The sequence below is a fragment of the Bufo bufo genome, chromosome 3, assembly GCF_905171765.1.
Source record: "Bufo bufo chromosome 3, aBufBuf1.1, whole genome shotgun sequence".
Lineage (NCBI taxonomy): Eukaryota > Metazoa > Chordata > Amphibia > Anura > Bufonidae > Bufo > Bufo bufo.
Window position 1 is genome coordinate 224,407,361 of NC_053391.1, and position 24,170 is coordinate 224,431,530.

The 24,170-nt window shown below is 45.7% G+C and overlaps 1 protein-coding gene across 1 annotated transcript in view; it reads right to left on the reverse strand.

The window, feature by feature from the left end:
- NFASC (neurofascin) overlaps nucleotides 1-24,170 on the reverse strand; it is a 183,770-nt gene that overhangs the window by 38,756 nt on the left and 120,844 nt on the right. The window contains exons 25-30 of the mRNA XM_040423988.1: nucleotides 16,489-16,711; nucleotides 7,966-8,081; nucleotides 7,472-7,676; nucleotides 7,064-7,186; nucleotides 1,023-1,196; nucleotides 15-29 (exon numbers count right to left, since the gene is read on the reverse strand). Coding sequence (XP_040279922.1) covers nucleotides 15-29; nucleotides 1,023-1,196; nucleotides 7,064-7,186; nucleotides 7,472-7,676; nucleotides 7,966-8,081; nucleotides 16,489-16,711 — 856 coding nt within the window. The remainder of the gene's footprint in view (nucleotides 1-14; nucleotides 30-1,022; nucleotides 1,197-7,063; nucleotides 7,187-7,471; nucleotides 7,677-7,965; nucleotides 8,082-16,488; nucleotides 16,712-24,170) is intronic.

Genomic DNA, 24,170 nt, shown 5'->3' on the forward strand with positions numbered 1-24,170 from the left:
TCTTATTACTTTACCTGAAGTAGGGGGAACTGCAGACCTCACAGAAGGCCAAGAGTAAGGAAAGGCAAAGGGAAAAGAAAGAGAAAAAAAGAGTGGAACACATAAACACAAAGAAAACAGAGACAATGAGACTGGTCCCTGCCGAGTCACTTGAGATAGCTTTACTGTGTCCGTTATAGAATAATGTCACTCAGACGGATGCCACCATAGCAGAGCCAAATAAATTGAGGATAAGTGGAAAATCTTGCTTTAGTAGAAAATACTTAATTCTTTTTTAATTTGCTGATCTCCATTTGCCAATAAATGTTTTATATAAAAATGTAGATCTTTAAAGGTTTTTTTCCACTAAAAGAAGTGATGTTATATCACTAGGATATGTTATCAATTGATCATCGGTGGGGGAAGACAGCCAGATGCTCACGATTGGAAAAAATCAGATAAACAGTGATGTTCATGGCCACCCACAGTGCAGGCAACCAAACACAATACACTTCACTTGAATGGAACTATGTTGAAGTTCCTTGTACAGCGGATGACCAGGAGCGCCTTGTCAAAGAGAACCGCCACAACAAGCCTAAAGGTGGATTTAGACTTCCTGATTTTCGGGCAGATTATCGGGAAGAACCGTTCTGCCCATCTAAATGTGTCTCCGACCACCGGTGTCACTCGTTGATCGGGTGATCCTGTCGTTCGGGCACTTCAATCATTGTTTCTGGACAGGAGATCGTGCGGTTTAACAGAGATCTGCTGCCCAGAAACAACAATTCTGTATGGGAACAAACGATCGCTGTATGTAAATGCAGCAGTGTCCTTCACTGAACGAGCAGCCAAATGTCGGGAAGGAATGCTTCCTTCCCGACAATCAGCTGTAACGTTGTGCGGTGTAAACCCGCCTTAAGATTCTTAGTCAGACTCTCATTGATCAGAATGCTATGACATTCTAAAACCATAAATACCCCTTTAAAACTGTTATTTCAATGTATGTAAGTTTGGAAGAATCGTATCAGATTGTGTTTTTTTACCTTCATCCTGCCTGAGAGGCGTATCAACCGTGACTGCTTCCCCAGCTCCAACCTGGGTCCTTGCACTTAAGGTGAGGCGATACCGAGATATCGGATCCGTCCTTGTTATAGTGTATTTTGTTTGGTTTGGTGACAATACATCAACCATGGGTCTTGCAAATCTGGAACCATTGACTGTTTGGAGAATGTGAAGATCGTTATTAAGATGTTTGAGAATTAAAAGTGTAAAAACTGCAACAAAGTTCACAATTGACTTGACAATTCAAAATTTGATTGTTTTACTTCATTCAAGAAAGTAGTACATTTGCTGGTATCCATCTCCTTGTGAGGCGGTGATGCATTGGAAAGTAAAGCAGATCTATGTAGTGAGGGCTGTCTTGCTTCTATGGTGCAGAGGTAGCAGCTGGTGTTCCAGGGTCCTCTGACACATACAGTTAGGGCCATATATATTTGGACAGACACAACATTTTTCTAATTTTTGTTCTGTACATTACCACAATGAACTCTGAACTAAACAATTCAGATGCCGTCGAAGTTCAGACTTTCAGCTTTAATTCAGTGGGTTGAACAAAATGATTGCATAAAAATGTGAGGAACTAAAGGATTTTGTAAACTCAATCCCTTCAGGGGCTCAAAAGTAATTGGACAAATATAATAATTGTAAATAAAATGTTAATTTCTATTACTTGGTTGAAAACCCTTTGTTGGCAATGACTGCCTGAAGTCTTGAACTCATGGACATCTACCAGACGCTGTGTTTCCTCCTTTTTAATGCCCTGCCAGGCCTTTACTGCAGAGGTTTTCAGTTGCTGTTTGTTTGTGGGCCTTTCTGTCTGAAGTTCAGTCTTTAACAAGTGAAATGCTCTATTGGGTTCAGATCAGGTGACTGACTTGGCCAGTCATTGTCCATCTGTATTATGAAACACCGACCAATCAGTTTGGCTGCATTTGAGCACACAGTATGTCTCTGAAAACCCCAAAATTCATCCGGCTGCTTCTGTCCCGTGTCACATCATCAATAAACACTAGGGACCCATTGCCACTAGCAGCCATGCATGCCCAAGCCATCACACTGCCTCCGCCGTGTTTTACAGATGATGTGGTATGCTTTGGACCATGAGCTGTACCATGCCTTCGCCATACTTTTTTCTTTCAATCATTCTGGTAGAGGTTGATCTTGGTTTCATCTGTCCCAAGAACGTTCTTCCAAAAGTGTGCTGTTTTTTTAAGATTTTTTTTTTAGCAAAGACCAATCTAGCCTTCTTATTCTTGAGGCCTATGAGTGGCTTTCACCGTGCAGTAAACCCTCTGTATTTACTTTCATGCAGTCTTCTCTTTATGGTAGATTTAGATACTGATACGCTAAAGTAAAGAACCGCGCTGCCTGAACAAGGAATTTTTTCCACCGTGCTATAAGCCCACCGAGTTGATACAGGTACAGGATAACAGGGCTTCCCAGCTCTGGATTCCAAACGCACCTCCTGGATTCCTCTGCAGGGCACCAAAAAATCACATCATAGTAAAGCACTTCAAATGCAGGTAAAAAAACTTGTGGTTTATTGAACTCACAAACGAGCTAAAATATATAGCATATATAAAATCCTGGTAGTAACACTCCGCTGCCCCTACTACCAGGATTTTATATATGCTATATATTTTAGCTCGTTTGTGAGTATAATAAACCACAAGTTTTTTTACCTGCATTTGAAGTGCTTCACTATGATGTGATTTTTTGGTGCCCTGCAGAGGAATCCAGGAGGTGCGTTTGGAATCCAGAGCTAGGAAGCACTGTTATCCTGTATCAACTCGGTGGGCTTATAGCACGGTGGAAAAAATTCCTTGTTCAGGCAGCACGGTTCTTTACTTTAACGTATTGGAAACTAGTGTGAATTGACCCACAACACTACAAGGACCTGCAGCGCAAGTATTCAATAGTATCCAAAAGAACTACGTGACTGACTTTCTTTTATTAGATACTGATACGCCTATATCCTAGAGCAGGGGTACTCAACTGGCGGACCGCGGTCCAAATACGGACCGCGGCCGCCAGTTGTCCGGACCCCGGCCATCCTTCAGAGCACTGCTCCTCTCCTGCACACTGTGCCGTGCAGGAGGAGGAGCTTACCGGCGCACTTCCGCCTGTCCCACTGCGCAGTGAGACAGGGCTTCCTCTACATGTAGCGCTCCTCCTCCTGCACACTTTGGCAGCTCTGCTCAATACAGTGGCGGGGCACAGGAGATGATCGTTCTCAGCAGCGCAGGAGGAGTCTCTCCCTCCCCCCTGTGCTGCTGCTGTCCCCGTCGCTGCCAATAAGAAGAGGCAGGAGGAGGAGGGGAGGGGCTGTGGCCACTGCGCCACCAATGAAGAAAACTGACCTGTAATACAAATACAGGAGGCGGGTGCTGGAATCAAATAGCCGGCACCCGACCTCTGTGACAGGGAGCTGCGATCAGCTGCAGTTGAGTTAACCCTTCAGGTGCGGTACCTGAGGGGTTAATTGTAGCTGATCGCAGCCCCCTGTCACAAAGGTCGGGTGCCGGCTATTTGATTCCGGCACCCGCCTCCTGTATTTGTATAAGAAACGTTGGTGGCACAGTGCGCCCCCCCCCCCCCTAAGTATAAGAAACATTGGTGGCGCAGTGCGCCCTCCCCCCCCTTCCCCATTATAATAAACATTGGTGGCTCAGTGGGAAGTGCCAATGAGGGTTAAAAATAATAAAAGAAAATTAACTCACCTCCTCCAGTTGATCGCGTAACTGCCGGTCTCCAGTTCTTACTTCTTTCTTCAGGACCTGTGGTGACGTCACTGAGCTCATCACATGGCCCATTACCATGGTGATGGATCATGTGATGAGCTCAGTGATGTCACCACAGGTCCTGAAGAAAGAAGTAAGAACTGGAGACCGGCAGTTACGCGATCAACTGGAGGAGGTGAGTTAATTATTTTTTAACCCTCATTGGCACTGCCCACTGCGCCACCAATGTTTATTATATTGGGGGGGGGCGCACTGCGCCACCAATGTTTATTATACTGGGGTGATGGGGGGGCGCACTGCGCCACCAATGTTTATTATACTGGGGTGATGGGGGGGCGCACTGCGTCACTAATGTTTATTATTTTGAGGGGGGGCGCACTGCGCCACCAATGTTTATTATTTTGAGGGGAGGCGCACTGCGCCACCAATGTTTATTATATTGGGGGGCACACTGCGCCACCAATGTTTATTATATTGGGGGGCACACTGCGCCACCAATGTTTATTATATTGAGGGGGGGCGCACTGCGCCACCAATGTTTATTATACTGGGGTGATGGGGGGGCACACTGCGCCACCAATGTTTATTATACTGGGGTGATGGGGGGGCGCACTGCGCCACCAATGTTTATTATTTTGAGGGGGGGCGCACTGCGCCACCAATGTTTATTATATTGAGGGGGGGCGCACTGCGCCACCAATGTTTATTATATCGGGGTGATGGGGGGGGCGCACTGCGCCACCAATGTTTATTATTTTGAGGGGGGGCGCACTGCGCCACCAATGTTTATTATATTGAGGGGGCCGCCAGACGAAAAAGTCGGACATGTAGTACTTTTAGTCTGGCGGCCTCTCACCGTGCTGCGCCGTAACTCTGCCCCCATCCCCATTATAGTCGATGGGCACAGAGCAGCGGCACGGCGAAGTAGTGGCAAGATGGATCTGACAGGGTGAGCAGCCTGTCGGATCCATCCTGCTGCAAGTGTGAAAGTACCCTTACTAATGAGCGCTTCCATCATGGAACGCCCATTAGTACAGCCTTTACCTCCACCGCTACTTGTGCTAGTAAAAAAATATATATATTACGGTACCTCCACCTCCATTTGCTCACGCTGTGGAGAACACTCCCTGCTGACTAGAAGCTCAGGACAGGACCTACAAGACGCCATCACGATGGAGCACCGGTCCTGAGCTTGCAGTCAGCAGCGAATGTTCACCGCAGCCAGGTGAATGCAAATTATTATATTTTTTTTTTGCAAAAGCAGAGAAGGGGGGCACTAATGGGGGCAATACTCTTACTGGGGGCACTAATGGGGACATTATTCTTACTGGGGCACTAATGTGGCCATTACTAATTCTGGGACTTACCCGGGGCGCTCCACTATAACGTCAGAGCGCCCCATGCGCATGTATCACATGATCGCATGGCATCTTTACTGTTGGCGTTCAGCTCGGACCTTCACCTGACTGCAGACCCTGGTATGTGGACCTTTAATAAAACTAGTTGAGTACCCCTGTCCTAGAGAGTATTGTTCACTTGGTTGTCTGTTGTGAAGGGGTTTCTCTTCACCATGGTAATTATTCTGCGACCATCCACCACTGTTGTCTTCATGGGCCTCCAGGTCTTTTTGCATTGTTGGGGTCACCAGTGCTTTCTTTTTTTTCTCAGGATGTACCAAACTGTAGATTTTGCCAGATGAAGGATGGCTTGTTTCACCTGCATGGAGAGCTCCTTTGACCGCATGTTTACTTCTCAGCAAAATCTTCAAAATGCAAGCACCGCAGCTCAAATCAACTCCAGGCCTTTTATGTGCTTAATTGAGAATGAAATAATGAAGGAATTGCCCACACCTTCCCATGAAACAGCCTTTGAGTCAATTGTCCAATTACTTTTGGTCCCTTTAAAAACAGGGTGCTACATGTAAAGGAGCTGAAACTCCTAAACCCTAATTTTAATGTGGATACCCTCAAATGAAAGTTAAAAGTCTGGACTTTATGTCCATTATATACCTATAACTTAAATATGTTTTAGGAAACAGGTAATAAAATTTGTGTCAGTGTCCAAATATATATGGACCTAACTGTATGAAGACACCAGTATCATAAAAGGCACATGGTAGGTGGGGGTCCCTGCAATGGACTATATTATACCCCTGAATATAACGCTTTGGTGGTTAGTTGGAAATAATTCTCTGTCAAAGATCCCTCTACAACTAATAAACCATGACTTGGATACTTAAAGGGGTTTTCTGAGATTTTATCTGATCAGTGAGGGTCTGACATCTGGGACCTCCGCCGATCAGCTGTTTGAGAAGGCAGCGGCGCTCACAGTAGCACTGTGGCCATCTCTCAGCTTTTCATAGGCAAGTCATGACACGCTCATCAGTCACGTTGCCTAGGCCCAGCTCAGCCCCATTGAAGTGAATGGGGCTAAGCTCCATACCAATCACAGACGATCTACAATGTACGGTGCTGTGCTTGGTGAGCATGGAGAAGGCCGCGGGGCTCGCAAGAGCACCGATGCCTTCTCAAACAGCTGATGGGCAGGGGTCCCAGGTGTTGGACCCCCACTGATCAGATACTGATAGGTCATCAGTATTAAAATCTCAGAAAACAGTTCTAAGGTGGCCATACACCATAGACAGCTGTTGGCAGAACAGCAATCTATCTCAACTCCTCCTCCCATACACATGAATGCTCAATGGGAAGAGGGGAACAAGCTACTGCCACACACCTCTAGCAGTGGTTTGTCTCTGATGAGAAGAGGATCGTGTATATTGAAACCTAATATGCCTGATCCCCCCTCCCCAACAACTGTTGAGGGAATCAGGACACCCCCATATATATTACATGTGGATATTCATGTAAGACTGGGTTCACATCACGTTTTTCCATATCTGTTTAACGTATATAAAAAATTTATACTTTAAACAGATGGCTCAGACTGATGCCATATATTGACATCCGTTCACCATAGAGTTCCATTGTAAAACAATTTTTTATATATATATATATATATATATATATATATATATATATATGTTTTTTTAACACTGTAAAAAAAGTATATGTTTTTTTTTACAGGACTGTGCAGGATACAAGAATGTGGTCTGTGGTGTTTTTGTATCTTTTTTTTTTCCTAATGTATACGTCAAACGGAGGCATAAAACGTGATGTGAACCCACCTTCATGTGTATCGCCACCTTTCCAGTTAAGAGTTGATATACCGGTCACATATAAACTGCAAATAATATGGGAAAATTATTTTGAATGGTGATCACTCACATGCTTGGTAGCGAATGCTGTATCCTGTCAAATTTCCATTGGGGTGTTCTGGAGGACTCCATTCTAAGATAATGAATTCATTGTTCGGTTCATGGAATCTAAAGTTTTTTGGCTGACTGGGCACTGGAATAATAATAAGGAAATATATGAAAATCAAACAAAAGCAACACACGCCGGCAAGTAAAAGCTGAATGTGTGCACATGTAGGTACATATGTAAGGCTAAATGGTACTGTGATGCCAGAGTTTACAGTATATATATATAGTTATAATGTATATATATGCAGTACACCAGGTTAGACATTCCCACTGCAGTCAGCTACTGCCTAGCATAGAGGCTTGTCACATATACAGTTGTCTTCAACGATATATTAGAGTCCTGTTATTTGCTCTGTTCCTGAGCACCTACCTCCTTCTGGTGTAGTGAAATCTTTAATGTCACTCTTCGGGCCATCCCCTCTGCCGTTCACTGCTACCATGTATAATTTGTAGTTGCTGTAAGGTATCAGGAAGGACACGATCCCGCGTACACGATCCCCAATAAAACTCTGCTGCAGCTTCTTTCGGGAGACCCAAAGTCCCTTGAGCAAACTACTTTCCCTCCAGTAATATGCCTTTTGAAATACACAGCCCAATCATTTATCAGAGCGCCTTGATATATTAGTGGGGGGGGGGGGATTTTGGCAGCCTGTCAGTCTGTGTTATTATTTTTTTTAACCACTTAACCAGCAGTTCAATAATTAGTTTCCCTGGGTTGTAAGTATTCACATGCTTGGGGGTTCACACTGGTTAATAGATCCACAGAGATAAGTCAAAGGAAAGTTACATTATTCCTCCTCCCCAGATTAAATATTATTGAATTAGACATAAGTGGGCCGTTAACCAGGAGCTGGATTTGCTCACTCTGTATTCCACGAGACTTCCTTGGACAGAAGCAGGGGCCACACGTGTCCACTGGAGGGCGATAGCAGTGCTGTTCATGACCCTCAGTTTAATGTCAGTTGGTGCTGCTTTAGGATCTGAGGGTAAAGACAGCTTTAAGCAGACCTACACAATAGATTTCTATGCAGCACGATTTAATATAATTATACGGTAATGTAGTCCTGCTCAGATCCTGCAGGATTTTCCAGTGGTTTCTTCCTAAACTATTCCAAATGCTAAAAATGGGAAATTGAGTAACTTTTTAAAATACAGGGCTCCAAATAACTTAAACTTGTATGTATTATGGGATACTGGGGTGCACTTCCAGATGCTATTTCTTAAAGGGGTTATCCAAGATCTATAATGCCATCCCCCCCATTCCCCCAGCCCCTCACAGAGGTTGTACTTACCTTGCTTCCCGGCACCCACGTCGCTTCTTATACCGGCACAGCCGCCGCTGCATCTCCCCGTTGTGCGGATGAAAATCCGGTGTCGAGGATGGCGGTAGGGGGCAGCCAAAAGCAGGCCGGGACAGGGACGAGCCACGCTAGGGAGGCTCGTCCCCATCACAGCCTGCTATTGGCTCCCCTCCTTCACACCGGATGTTTTCATCTGCACAATGGGGAGAAGCAGTGGCGGCTGTACCAATATGAGAAGCGACCCGGGTGTCGGGGAGCGAGGTAAGTGTGAGGGGCTGGGGGCATAATAAATCTTGGATAACCTTTAAGTAAGGAGACAAATAAAAATTGCCTTCTTTTATGCAAAAGTAAGAATGTTTAATTTTTAAAGTGCAATTACCGATCATGAGTCAATGATGGGTGATAACATACTAGAACTGCGCCATCTTGTGGTCATCAAAAGGTTGTCATAGCACCACAAGAGCAGTTGTAAAATCTTATAAAAATAGGCAGTCTGAAATGCGCAAAATGTATAGTAAAAATGACAGTCAACAGCATTTGAAGAGAACATGCACGTTTAACATGGTGTCTGAGCTGCAGGCAGCCTGTTAAAGAGCAGGAGGAGCTGAGCAGACTGATATGTAGGTCTAGGGGACAAGATTCAGTAAAACTTGTAATGTATTCATTTAAAGTCCTGCTCCTTCTGGGCTTTGAAGTCAGGGAGCCGGTCCTATCAGTGACTGACAGCCTTCCCTCTATGACTGTGTATACAGAGATAGCTGTCAGTCACTGACTGAAGACAATGAGATGGTCCTATCAGTGACTGACAGCCTTCCCTCTATGACTGTGTATACAGAGATAGCTGTCAGTCACTGACTGAAGACAAGGAGACGGTCCTATCAGTGACTGACAGCCTTCCCTCTATGACTGTGTATACAGATATAGCTGTCAGTCACTGACTGAAGACAAGGAGACGGTCCTATCAGTGACTGACAGCCTTCCCTCTATGACTGTGTATACAGAGATAGCTGTCAGTCACTGACTGAAGACAAGGAGACGGTCCTATCAGTGACTGACAGCCTTCCCTCTATGACTGTGTATACAGAGATAGCTGTCAGTCACTGACTGAAGACAAGGAGACGGTCCTATCAGTGACTGACAGCCTTCCCTCTATGACTGTGTATACAGAGATAGCTGTCAATCACTGACTGAAGACAAGGAGACGGTCCTATCAGTGACTGACAGCCTTCCCTCTATGACTGTGTATACAGAGATAGCTGTCAGTCACTGACTGAAGACAAGGAGACGGTCCTATCAGTGACTGACAGCCTTCCCTCTATGACTGTGTATACAGAGATAGCTGTCAGTCACTGACTGAAGACAAGGAGACGGTCCTATCAGTGACTGACAGCCTTCCCTCTATGACTGTGTATACAGAGATAGCTGTCAGTCACTGACTGAAGACAAGGAGACGGTCCTATCAGTGACTGACAGCCTTCCCTCTATGACTGTGTATACAGAAATAGCTGTCAGTCACTGACTGAAGACAAGGAGACGGTCCTATCAGTGACTGACAGCCTTCCCTCTATGACTGTGTATACGGAGATAGCTGTCAGTCACTGACTGAAGACAAGTAGACGGTCCTATCAGTGACTGACAGCCCTCCCTCTATGACTGTGTATACAGAGATAGATGTATAGGCCCGTTCTCCGAATGCTTGAATGAATAATTCAAATTACTTGTGGTTGTGCACTGCCATTATATTGATGGCCTATCCTCAGGATTTCTAAAGGGATTTTAAGAGATCTTTGTAATAATGACCTATCCTCTGGATTTGTCAGCAGTATCTGATCGTTGTGAGTCCAACACCCGGGACCCCTGCCAATCAGCTGTTTGAGAAGGCACCGGTGCTCCTGTTAGCGCAGCAGCCTTCTCCCGCTTTTCCTAGTGACGACATGTTCATCGGTCATGTGGCCTAGGAGCCACTCAGCCCCATAGAAGTAAATGGGGCTGAGCGCGATAACAAGCACAGCTGCTATACAATGTACGGCGCTGTGCTTGGTAAGCACATATAGGGAAGCAGCGCTCACAGATGTGCTGATTCCTTCTCAAACAGCTGATCGGCGGGGGTCCCAGGTGTCAGACCTCCACTGATGACCATCAGTTATAAAATCTCAGAACACCCTTTTAAAGCTGAATAAACCCATCTACTTCTATCAGAATACCCCATTATGTGGCTCCGACGATCCCTGGTGCACAGCAGCACAGGAAATTGTGCACGATCATCTTTAACCCTTAAAATAACACAATGTTCTCCAGTACTGAAAAATGTTTTCTAAGCCACTACTAAACTTTTAGGCTTCTCTAACATATGTAACTCAACCAGCATTGTTTATTTAACTGCTGTAACCCTGCACCCGTACCCAAAAACAGCCAAAGGGGGGCATAGTACTGAAGAAGAGCAGCACCATCCCCTTCATTAGCAAAAAATTCACACAGTGCCGTGTGTCTTTTGTGCAATCCAATTATGCAACTGATATGCGGCTCTGAGCAAGGACGGCCCAGTGCCAGAACACATCTCCAGGCAGCTAGCACTGAGGGGTAGCGATGGCCTTGCGGTTCTCCCGGCGGTAGGTTCGCTGCGAACTTTGCTCGTTCGCGATTCGCCAAACATGCGAACATATGGCGATATTCGCGCCTGCCATATTCTTTTACATTGTGAAGAACTTTGACCCATGACACATCCATCAGGTGGTACAGGAAAGCCAATTGAAAAGTTTCAGCACATGGACATACCCCCTACTTTCTAAATAGACCTGATCTGGCCGCCATTTTACATTCAGTCTTTTGTCAGTGTAGGGAAAGGTTGCTGTGTGGAGCAGGGACAGACTGTTAGGGAAGAAAAAGCTATCAAATAGGTCCACAAAAGTCAGTTTAAGGACTGGTATAGGTGTACTATTGATAGGTGTGCAGTACAGAGGGGTGTAATACACTTATAATATACTTTCTAACATAGAAAGCATATTATAGTGGATTTGTATAGTGCAGCAGTGGTGAGCCGTTCTGCAGCGATACCGCAGCTACAAAGAGTGACAAACGCAATTATAACTGGTGTGATATACCAGTCGCCCCCCAAAAAAGTGATAGAAGCGGGGTGTTATTTACCAATAATATACTTTCTATATAGTGCATTTGGGTACTGCAGCATTTGTTTGCTGTTTTGCTGCGTTCCCTCAGCTACAGATTGAAAATTATATTGTCGATATTTTGCATTTAAAAAAATAATGAATGGAGATCGCAAATTCGAATAATACATCTGGTATGTCACTGTCCATGTTGTGGGACTATTTGTGCACTTCTAGTAATTATTTCTTAGCTGCAAAAAATGAGCTGAAGGTTTTTCAGGTTCGCCTGCCATTAAAATAAATGGGACCCGCCGCAAACTTGCTGTTCGCGAACATTTGATCGCGTTCGCGAACCGATCCGGCAGATTTCACTGGGATAATTTTAAGTTGCCATGTCACATTTGAAGACCCCCTGATGCACCCCTAGAGTAGAAACTCAAAAAAAAATTACCCCATTTTGGAACCTACGGGTTAAGGTGGCAGTTTTGTTTGTACTCTATATTACAATTTTTGTGAGGCAAGGTAACAAAAAATAGCTGTTTTGGCACCATTTTTTATTTTTTGTTATTTACAATGTTCATCTGACAGATTAGATCATGTGGTATTTTTATAGAGCAGGTAGTTACGGACGGGCTAATTTTTCTTCGTATTCTGAGAGCAATAGTTTTTTTATTTTTTAGGAGATTGTCTTAGGTAGGGTCTCATTTTTTGCAGGATGAGATGACTGTTTGATTGGTATGATTTGGGGGTGCGTATGATTTTTTTATCACTTGGTATTACACTTTTTGTGATGTAAGGTGAAAAAAAATGGCTTTTTTGACACCGTTTTTATTTTATCTTTTTTATGGTGCTCACCTGAGGGGTTAGGTCATGAGGTATTTAGTTGTTACGGACACGGCGATACCTAATATGTTTACATTTTTTATTTGTATTACATTTAACACAATAAAAGCATGTTTAAAACAAAAAAATAATGTTTTAGTGTCTCCATAGTTTTTATTTTATTTTTTTGACGGTGTTCATCTGAGGGGTTAGGTCATGTGATATCTTTATAGAGCCGGTCGATACGGACGTGGCGATACCTAATATGTCTACTTTTACTTGAAACTTAAATTTTTTTATTATAAAAAAAAAACTTTTTTTTTAACTTTTTATATTTGTCCCACTGTGGGACTTCACGTATTCAGGGTTTGATCCCTGTTTCAATTCAGTACAATACATTCTGTACTATACTGAATTGAACTGTCAGCGTCTTACACAGTAAGACGCTGACAGTTGCCTAGGGGACCTAGCCTGCCGGCTGGATCTCCATGACTTCCGTAGCTGGCAGGCTCCGATGCCTGTGTAAGGCATCGGGGCTGCCATGGCAACCATCGGCCCCCTGCCAGCGCAGCGCGGGGGGCCAATGGAATCAGAGGGAGCCCCCTCCCTCTGTAAACCCCGCAAGTGCAGTGGTCAGTGCTGACCGCGGCATGTGAAAGGGTTAATCTGCCGGCATCACCGCATACAGCGATGACAGCAGATGCAGCAGGGGCCCGGCTATCAGTAACAGCTGGGTCCGCGCTGCGGATCGGGCGGGTGCAGCTACTCATCGGGTATTTGGCGGCACCTTTAGACTGGCAGATTATCGCTAACGAGCTAGGTATGGACACTCGTTAGCAATAATCTGCCCTAATATCAGGCAGTCTAAAAGGGCTTTAAAGGGATTCTGCACTTTGTTTAAACTGATGATCTATCCTCTGGATAGATCATCAGCATCTGATCGGCGGGGGTCCGACACCCGGGACCTCCGCCTTCAGCTGTTTGAGAAGGCAGCAGCGTTCCAGCAGCGCCGCGGCCTTCTCACTGTTTACCGCAGGTCCAGTGATGTCACGACTAGTATCACTGGCCTGGGCACGGCTAAGCTCCGTTCCCTTGAATGGAGCTTAGCCCCGCCCAGGCCAGTTGATACAAGTCGTGACGTCACTCGGCCAGCGGTAAACAGTGAGAAGGCCGCGGCGCTGCTGGAGCGCCGCTGCCTTCTCAAACAGCTGATTGGCGGGGGTCCCGGGTGTCGGACCCCTGCCGATCAGAAGCTGATGATCTATCCAGAACCCCTTTAAGTCAGTATCTAAAGTGGATGATCACCTGCTATTTACTTTTTCACAGATCTTGCCGCTTGGACACTTTCTTAGTTCAGTTTTATTAGAACACAGCTGTGATCTGTGACTACTACAGTGCCTACAGCGAATCTGAAAAGTGTTTGATAAACGCAGGCCTCATGTCTAGGACCAGTCACACTTGCTCAGCAGTTTCCATAATTTTGCACATCGTTGTAGCAACCTCTCCAATCCTTCTCCACCTGAATGTGGCAGCCAATGGTCGCCTGACCAGGTTTGTTGAAAGTCAGGAGGTTAAGGTTCTTATCATGGATGAGTCCAGGAGAATTTTACATTCCTGTGAATATGCCTTAGATGTTGGACATCGAAAAATACCCCATCTGTGGCAGAAATCCGTCCTGTCAACCCACACTAATGCCGTGGATTTAATGACCCAAACTCACAGTGTCATTGGGATCTATGATGCTGTGAGTTTTGATCATTAAACTTATGGTCGGGCCATGACGCACCTCTAGAATTTGGAGCCTGGAATCCATATGTAAGAGTCCAGAGTAAAGCACATAATTGCTGAATTTATTATTGAAAATTGGTTGAAATGTAGATAAGCACTTTACATATACTACATTAATTTAGCATTACTATGAGTTTACTGTCCACATTTTCTGGCATTTGATGGACATTTTAATGTATTTTTGTGGTTACTGTGGCCATTAATTCTTTGTGTATGTCAATAGGATTGAAGTACAGCACATAAAATACACAAAACTATAAAAACTGTCATGAAAAAATGGTATCATTAAAAGAAAACTCACAGAGTGAACATAACCTTGTTCAAGGGAATATAGTAGAAAATGGTCATAAATAGACAACTTCACAGAATTACCATTAATTCTAAGACATAACTTTTAATAAATCATTGTTAAAAAGAAGCCATTGGACCCTTTAGATACAAAAAATAAATGATAAATTCCAAAAATGAAAAAAACAAACAAAAAAAAAATTAATGTGGAAAAGATATTCCACTAGCCTATGTTTGCAGGGAGGGTAGCCAAATGATTGAATAGGCTATTGGGACAGTAGCCCTAATGCTAGCCTTATTGATGTGGCCCTGCCTGCAAACGGAATAGCCGCCCCGATAGGGGCGATCCCGTGTCTTGTACCTCCTAATAATCCCTAGAAGGTCCTAACACGGGTATTAGATACAGCACAATGATGCTGTCCCCATAGTGAGACTTAGGCTACTATAAATATCAAAATAATAACAAGCATAGATAAACCCCCCCCCCCCCGTGAGGTGGTGATAAGCCACCTGTGAACAGTTAGTGCAGGAACATAAATACAGTGGTATAGTACATATACAAATCGTGTGACAGAAGACAATTCTGACCACCCTGTCCCAACGCGTTTCGCCTTGTTGGTTTCAGGCTCCTCAGGGGACAAAAAATATTATCGGACATAACACAGTGTCCAACACCACGAATAACACTGGAGTTTGGAGAGACTATGATAATAAATCACTCCTCATGAAGTGGTTGCTGATGCCAAAAACCACTAGTAAACATTTGATTTCAAGCTGTATAGCTATAGAGACCAGGTACGGACTAGTTAATAGTCGAATCATCAACACGAAAATAACACTAAGGCTACTTTCATACTTGCGTTGTTCTTTTCCGGCATAGAGTTCCGTCACAGGGGCTCTATACCGGAAAAGAACTGATCAGGTATGTCCCCATGCATTCTGAATGGAGAGTAATCCGTTCAGTTTGCATCAGGATGTCTTCAGTTCAGTCGTTTTGACTGATCAGGCAAAAGAGAAAACCGTAGCATGCTACGGTTTTATCTCCGGCTAAAAAGACTGAAGACTTGCCTGAATGCCGGATCCGGCATTTTTTCCCATAGGAATGTATTAGTGCCGGATCCGGCATTCAGAATACCGGAATGCCGGATCCGTCCTTCCGGTATGCGCATGCGCAGACTGAAAAAAAAGGTGAAAAAATAAATGCCGGATCCGTTTTTGCCGGATGACACCGGAAAGACGGATCCGGCATTTCAATGCATTTTTTCGACTGATCAGGCATTTTTAAGACTGATCAGGATCCTGATCAGTCTTACTAATGCCATCAGTTAGCATACATTTTGCCTGATCCGGCAGGCAGTTCCGGCGACGGAACTGCTTGCCGGATCTCTCTGCCGCAAGTGTGAAAGTAGCCTTACTATAGGATAATTGTTAGTATAGCCCACTGTTAGTAAATAAATAACACTCCAATAATCCAGGGTGCGCAATCATGTGATTAATATATTTGATATATGCATATATTATGGACCAAACGGTTGGAATATAGGTATGTAACCAAAATGAAGACCTTATCCTATATTATTGACACAGCTCATATCCAGATAAATCAAGACTTATAACATAGAGATCCTCTGCATTTAAGCCAACAAGATATATTCATCTCTATGATAGTAGAATAGGCTGGTATTTCCAGCTGTACATGCGTCACCAACGTCACATAGCAGCATCCCATGTGGTTCAATCCAGCACGTGTCCCCTGGTCAGGAGGAGGATGGAGCGGTCTCCAGATACAGACATGTGTTGTCTCGGCGTGCCCGCGGTCAGGATGGAAGAGAGGCAGGCAGGGCCACATCAATAGGGCTAGCATTAGGGCTACTGTCCCAATAGCCTATTCAATCATTTGGCTGCCCTCCCTGCAAACATAGGCTAGTGGAATATCTTTTCCACATTTTTTTTTATTTTTATTTTTTTTCATTTTTGGAATTTATCATTTATTTTTTGTATCTAAAGGGTCCAATGGCTTCTTTTTAACAATGATTTATCATTAAAAGAAGAAAAATGAATAAGAAGCTGTTTCTAATACTCACAATCTTCTCCCGAGTATCCAATCACAGTGCTCGGTTCTGGTGACCTGCCAAACTCGTTTTCTGCCTGCACCCTTATTTCATAAGGGGTGTATACAGGAGTGTTCCACACTACGTGCTTGTTTGTCCAGACTGTGATATTGCTCCATGGCACTCCTGTGTGACGCTGCCGCCACTTTACAATGTAGCGTAGATTGGGACCATATGCCTGTGTGGAGTTCAGTGGCTGTGGGTAGTAGATAAAGAGTATAAAATGGCATGTCAATGTGTACATACTTACAATGTAATGTACATATAATGCTTTGAATAATTTAAAGGATAACTGTCATATTTTCATAAAAAAATCAATTTTAGCATACAATAATTAATTAATAGTCACAAAGAAACGCAAGGCAGCTCTCACCTTCCCCTCCACTATCTGAGCTCAAATGAAGCACCTGGATGCCGTAATTTGTATAGTAGGAAAAGTGGAAATATCCAGCTCCAGAATAGTGGAAAATCGTAGCTTTATTTGCGGTATTAAAATCTTCAACATACAGGACAAGTTCAGTTACGCGTTTCAGACCATGAACAATTTGCGGTCCTTCCTCATGACACACTGAACTTCTAAAAGAATGCACCATATATGCCATTCACGCACCTGGCCATGCAATCAAGCGATCACATGGTCAAAAAACTGCACACATGGTGCAATCAATACATTTAACCATCTTTGAACCAAAAATCATATAACTAACAAAAATGTAATAAATACCATACACAAATGTGCAACACATACAAATGCGCTAAAAACAATAGCAAAAAATATGTAAATATGCACACTTTCAAAAAAGTCTACACATACACATACAATAACTCTCCTAATAATGTAAGGTCATGTCTTTTATTAAGACCTGTTGGCTGTCTCGAATTGAGCTGAAAAATCCAATAAGCTTCCCTGTTTAAAAGTTTTCTTCTTTAAAAGTTTTCTTCTGTGATCACCCCCTCTGACCGGAAAACTCACTCTTTCAATTCCTTGTGCAATCAGTCCAGAGGTGTCGCCCCCATGCATGACCGCAAAATATGCACTGACAGCAGACACATTGCGGTTTTTTAAATGTGGAACATCAGAAATATGTTTCCGTATTCTTGTTTTTATTTCATTAATAGTACAGCCCATTGTAATCTACACAGTTCAAATGTTATCAGGTATACTGCAAACTTGGTATTGCAATTCATATATGATTGTAGAACATACTCTTTATTATTTGCAGTAGACCTGAAGTGTCTGTCTATTCTTGTATGGTCACAACAAATGCACTTCCCATGGCCACATTTATAGCTTCCTTTGTTTACAAGCCAGGGCTGCTTCCTTTCTATATGTGGTGGTAGTGACCTGAGAAGTGGTGGGGTCCCCCTCCAAACACAAATCCAAAAAACAAATCTGTGAACTGTGATGTTGGAGACTAAGGGTACTTTCACACTAGCGGCAGGACGGATCCGACAGGCTGTTAACCCTGTCGGATCCGTCCTGCCGCTAGTGTGAAAGTACCCTTAAAGAAATAAACTCCACACAAGAATTTAAGTAGTCAGAGAACAGTGATATGGCCGCCACATCACCAGACCATACTAACAGCAGGTCATCGATGTAGTGACCCTACCACTGCACCAGACCACCAAAAGGATGGGTGTCGATGAGGGGAAAACAACCCTCCCACCACGCCATAAAAATATTGGCTATGGAGGGAGAGAATTTGGCCCCCATCGACACCCCTGCAACCTGCAAATAAAAAGTTGACTCAAACATAAAAAAATTGTGTTGAAGAAGGAACTCCACCACTAAACCCATATATTCCTGTAATTCTTCCGAGTAGTCACTATTAGGGTTGTCCCGATACCACTTTTTTAGGACCGAGTACAAGTACCGATACTTTTTTTCAAGTAGTCACCGATACCGAATACCGATACTTTTTTTAAATGTCATGTGACCGTTTTGGGGGATCTGTGGATGACGCACTGTCATGTGGGGGATCTGTGGATGGCACTGTTATGGGGGACCTGTGGATGGCACTGTTATGGGGGATCTGTGGATGGCACTGTTATGGGGATCTGTGGATGGCACTGTTATGGGGGATCTGTGGATGGCACTGTTATGGGGGATCTGTGGATGGCACTGTTATGGGGGATCTGTGGATGGCACTGTTATGGGGGATCTGTGGATGGCACTGTTATGGGGGATCTGTGGATGGCACTGTTATGGGGGATCTGTGGATGGCGCTGTTATGGGGATCTGTGGATGGTGCTGTTATGGGGGATCTGTGGATGGCACTGTTATGGGGATCTGTGGATGGCACTGTTATGGGGGATCTGTGGATGGCACTGTTATGGGGGATCTGTGGATGGCACTGTTATGGGGATCTGTGGATGGTGCTGTTATGGGGGATCTGTGGATGGCACTGTTATGGGGATCTGTGGATGGCACTGTTATGGGGGATCTGTGGATGGCACTGTTATGGGGGATCTGTGGATGGCACTGTTATGGGGATCTGTGGATGGTACTGCTATGGGGTGGGATATCTGTGGATGGCATTGTTATGGGGTGGGGGGATCTGAGGATGGCATTGTTATTTGGTGGGGGATCTGTGGATGGTGCTGTTATAGGGGATCTGGGGATGGAACTGTTATGGGGAGGATCTGTGGATGACACTGCTATATGTCATCCACAGATCCCCCTCATAACAGTGTCCCCCAATACACCGGGCCCCGCCGCTCACCGAAGTATTTATAAACGTGAATCCTTATCCTGTTGTTAAGTTGAACTAACGCTGCCCTCTCCCATGTTCCCCTGTATCCCCCTGTATCTCCACAGCACTTACTTAAGCTTCCATAGCAGGCAGAGCGGACGGCACCAGTAACGTCACTCACTGACGTCGCGCGCCTGCTCCGCCTGCTTCACTCATAAAGTGGGCGGAGCAGGCGCTCTACGTCAGTGAGTGACGTTACTGCTGCCGTCTGCTCTGCCTGCTATGGAAGCTTAAGTAAGTGCTGTGGGGATACAGGGGGGACATGGGAGAGGGCAGCGTTAGTTCAACTTAACAACAGGATAAGGATTCACGTTTATAAATACTTCGGTGAGCGGCGGGGCCCGGTGTAAGAGTACAGTGACTGCACCGGGCCCCGCCCATAGTTACGCCCATAGTATTCTATTTATGTATCGGGGCGGGGTATCGGCGGCTGAGTACCGCCGAGAAAACTCGGAATCGGTCCCGATACCGATACTAGTATCGGTATCGGGACAACCCTAGTCACTATATTTATTAAGGAACCAATGAAGTGATATCAAAGCTAAATTGTGTGGAATGCTGGTGTATAAAGCAGTGACATCTGCCGTCATCCAGGTATAGTTCGCCTTCCATCCAAAGGCTGAAAAAGCCTGTAATACATACCTAGTGTCCTTCAAAAAACCTGGAATCTGTGAAATAAGGGGCTGAAGTAATAAATCAATCCATTCAGATAGCCTTTCTGAGAATGAATCGATCCCGGCCACAATTGGTCGTAAGACTCGTTCTCTACCTAGCTTACGCCAGCAAACCTGACTAAAGATGGTGAAAATAGGAAACCCCAAACCAGGGGACACCACTCGCCATCAAAAGAACCCGACTGGTGAAGGAGAAATGGATAAATTCATCAGGAAAGCCGCAGCAATATGCGCTGCCAAAGACTCCAAGATGGCGCCCGCAACACAAATCGAGGCTTCCATGAGCGAACATGAGGACTCGGAAGGTGAGAGTGATACGGAGGAGACAAGGGGATCACAGAGCCTCCCGATCTCAAGGAAATTCCTTAAAAAGGCTTTATCCAAAGCACTAGAGCCTATGGCTCATGAATTAGCCTCCCTCCGTTAAGATGTGAGACATATTGGGGGCAGAGTGGAGACGCTGGAAACCACACAAGCCGCCATGCAAGACTGGCAAGCAGCGGCATCCCTCAGCCTGCAGAAATGCCAAGATCACCTCAATGCGGTCTATAAAGCTTTGGAGGACCAGGAGAATCGCGGAAGGAGAAACAACCTCCGATTCCGTGGAGTTCCAGAATCCATCATCGCCTCTGAGATACCAACAGCGATTCAATCCATATGTGCAGACCTATTAGGTCCAGAATACCCTCAGCCAAATCCATCAGACCCCCCTAGGGACATAATATATTGCTTCCTCAATTTCCAAGATAAAGAAGCTGTTCTTTCCAAGTCCCGCAACTCCTCTGCAGTTATGTACCAAGGTGCAACTATCAACATCTAACAAGATCTAGCACCCATCACTCAAAAGAAGCGCAAGGTCCTCATTCCTCTGAGGGACTGGCTCAGAAAACGCTGGACCTTTTCATTTGGTTGCACCTTTGCCTTTAACGGTCGCAGACACAATGTCTATTCCCATGCAGACCTATCCCAGCTGTTTGACCACCTAGAGATACAGCCTATGAAGATCGAGAACTGGGACTTCATACAAGATATAACTTTTCTCCCTGAGATCCCGAAAACAGTCCCGTTTCAGATGAGATGAACCCCTAAAGCTCAACGCCAGAAGAGGAAGAACTCACCTCTAACACCAAGAAGAATCAACTCGAATTACTTGTGACTCTTGCCCTCCGAATTCCTCCGGCTTTACATGTTTGTTCGTTTCCCCCAGCTCCAGAACACAGGAAATTCTGCAATGCCCTCAGTTCATTGTATATTAAATTCCTGTCCCTGAGGAGTTGTGTACCATGTCCCACACCCCTAATTTAATCATGCAATGAACAGAGATCCTTCTCCACCAACTCCTGATAGCAGTCTAAGGCAAGAGACCTTGATTTTATGTCAAGACACGGAGGCTCGTATTGCATTAACTTTCTTTACTGATCTACCATAGCAGCAAAGAACAAAACTGGTATTACATAGAGAAAAAACCATGGTAACCAAACTCCTCCCCACTATCTCAGTATATATAGGAACAGCCCTCTGGAATCCTCCTCTTTCTTTGCTGCTACCATAGCAGATAAGTACTCTCTCTTTTATCATGTCTATTTTGCTTGTATTGGATTATTTTATTTTGCTTGCCCCTTCCTTGGGGGCAGTTTTGTTTGATGTGCTTGGCTTTGCGCCTTAGCTCCGGTTTTTTGTCTGGTTATTTGTCCTCATTTAGTTTTATCCCCCTTTTGTTTAGTTTCCAGGCCCTCTCTCTCGGGGTCCGTGCTATACTACTCCGCTCCCCCCCCTGACCGCTGGTTTGTGTTTACATGTACCTGTACGTTGTCCGGTCCTGCTACTTTCATCTCCGTCGCCCATCTCTCATTCCGCCCGAGTTCTCGCGATAGGCGGGATTTCGGGCGCCATCTTTAATTCGCTTCTTCTTCGCTTCTTCGCGGTCTTTTGCTTCGCGCTCTTGGCCGGCTCCTCCCCCGTTTTCTCGCGGGATTGGCGCCGCCTTCTCTGCCGGACACATCAGTTCCTCCTGCCTGTCCCTGCGCTCGGTTCGCTTCAGCGTCGCCGCGTTTGGTTCTGGTAAGCCTTTCTGCCTCCCTCTTTAACGTTTTTAGCACGTTTTCCTGGGTCTCTTCCCTGACTGGACATATTTCTTTTCTTCCTCAGATTCTTCACCTTCAACATTTGGTGGTGTGGGGTGATATACTCCCTCCTCCTTTTATCTCTCATTATGTCTGTAACCGGCACACCTGCTGCCCCTCCTCAGGACAATCCTACCCCTATGGTTTCTCTCCCTCGCCTGGACAGAGTAGTTGTCATTCCATCTGCTGATGACCATACCACTCTACTACAGCAGTCCATCTCCAATGCCATCATATCGGCCATGGGTTCCATGACATCTGCTATATCCCAGTCCATCTCCCAAGCACTTGGTGTTCTCCCAGGGCCCTCAGATCCTACACCAGCTTTAGCGCAGAGTACACTGCCTCCTGCCTCCAGAACAAATTTGAGAGATGGCCTAGTTCCATCAGTTGACCACGCGGATATGCCGCGTAAGAGAGCCTGCCCACGCCAGGCGAAAAAGTCGCGTGCATTGAAGACGGCCAGGATTTTGGCTGAGCCTGTGACTGACTCTGACGGAGAGTCCATAGAGGAGGCACATGTAGAGTCCTTGGACGACTCAGGGGATGATTTGGCAGATGTGGCGCTGGATCCTTCGGGATCGGGTCAGATACCCTTAGCCATTCCACCCACACCCATCCCTTCTGGTAGTCAATCCGATGACCTATTAATAGACTCATTAGGGGAGCCACTGTTTAACCCGGACGAACTCCACCACCCTCGTTCCGCGGAATGGCTATCCGCCACTCTTGTGGCCCAATACTTGGAAGCCAAGATTCGCACTCCTCTATCAAGAGAGTCGCGCAACAAATTACACGCTGAATGCCCACGTCCTATTATACCCCATAAAATTTGTGAGACGCCCTCTGTCGACCCTAAGGGTATTTTCACACTTGCGGCAGGACGGATCCGACAGGCTGTTCACCATGTCGGATCCGTCCTGCGGCTGTTTCGCCGTGCCCCCGGGCCGCCGCTCCGTCCCCATTGACTATAATGGGGATGGGGGCGGAGCTCCGGCGCAGCACGGCGGTGCACGGCTTAAGGCCGCCGGACTAAAATTACTGCATGTCAGGTTTTTTAGTCCGGCGGCTTTCTCCGTGCACCGCCGTGCTGCGCCGGAGCTCCGCCCCCATCCCCATTATAGTCAATGGGGACGGAGCGGGGGCACGGCGAACAGCCACAGGACGGATCCGACATGGTAAACAGCATGTCGGATCCGTCCTGCCGCAAGTGTGAAACTAGCCTAAAATGGTTCAATTTCTGGCCAAGACAGGTTTCAATCCTAAAAAAGGGCTGGACTCGGCTTTAAAGGCGGTCCAAGATAAATTGCTGGACATTACTGGTCCTTTGGCAAAGATTTTCGACTTGGCTGAGGCCGCTAAATCTGAGGGCAAGATGGTTGACCCAGTAGAACTGGGCGGATGGATTCAGAGAGCCATCTGCATGACGGGAAATGTCAACACCTCCCTGTCCATTGAGAGGCGCAAGGCGATTCTTATGAAGGTAGAACCAAAATTGTCAAACCTGTCACTGACTGAGGCGGGCAAAGAGGCCCAGGGCCTGCTCTTCGGTGAACCCTTCATCAAGGAGCTAGGCAGATATGTGGGCGCGTTTACAGCACTAGACAAAGCGCAATCCTCTATGAAGCGGGTTTTCAACAACCGTTTCTCTAATAGGGCCGGCAGTTCCAGGGGCCGACTGTCCGGCCGGTCCTACTCCCATTCCCGAGGTACGGGAAGAGGCTCCTACGCATACAGATCGTCCCTGCAGGATCAAAGATACCAGCCCTCCTTCTTCCCTTCACGTGGCTTTCCCGGACGTTCCAGAGGCTTTAGGGGTACCCCCAGTTCCAGAAGACCAGTTGGTAAGTCCACCCCGTTTTTCTCCTCCTCATTCTTCAGTCGAGTGTGTCGGGGGCAGACTCCAGTATTTTTTCCATGTCTGGTCAGAGATCTCCTCTGACCCATGGATTCTAAACACTGTCAAGGGTTTTGTAATAGACCTAGTCGCCCACCCGGGGCAGCTCCTTACCCCGCCCCCACCCCATCCCGCTTCTTCCCAACAACAGCTTCACTCAGAACTTCTGGAGTTATTCCAGAAGGGTGCAATAGAACGCGCTCCCGCA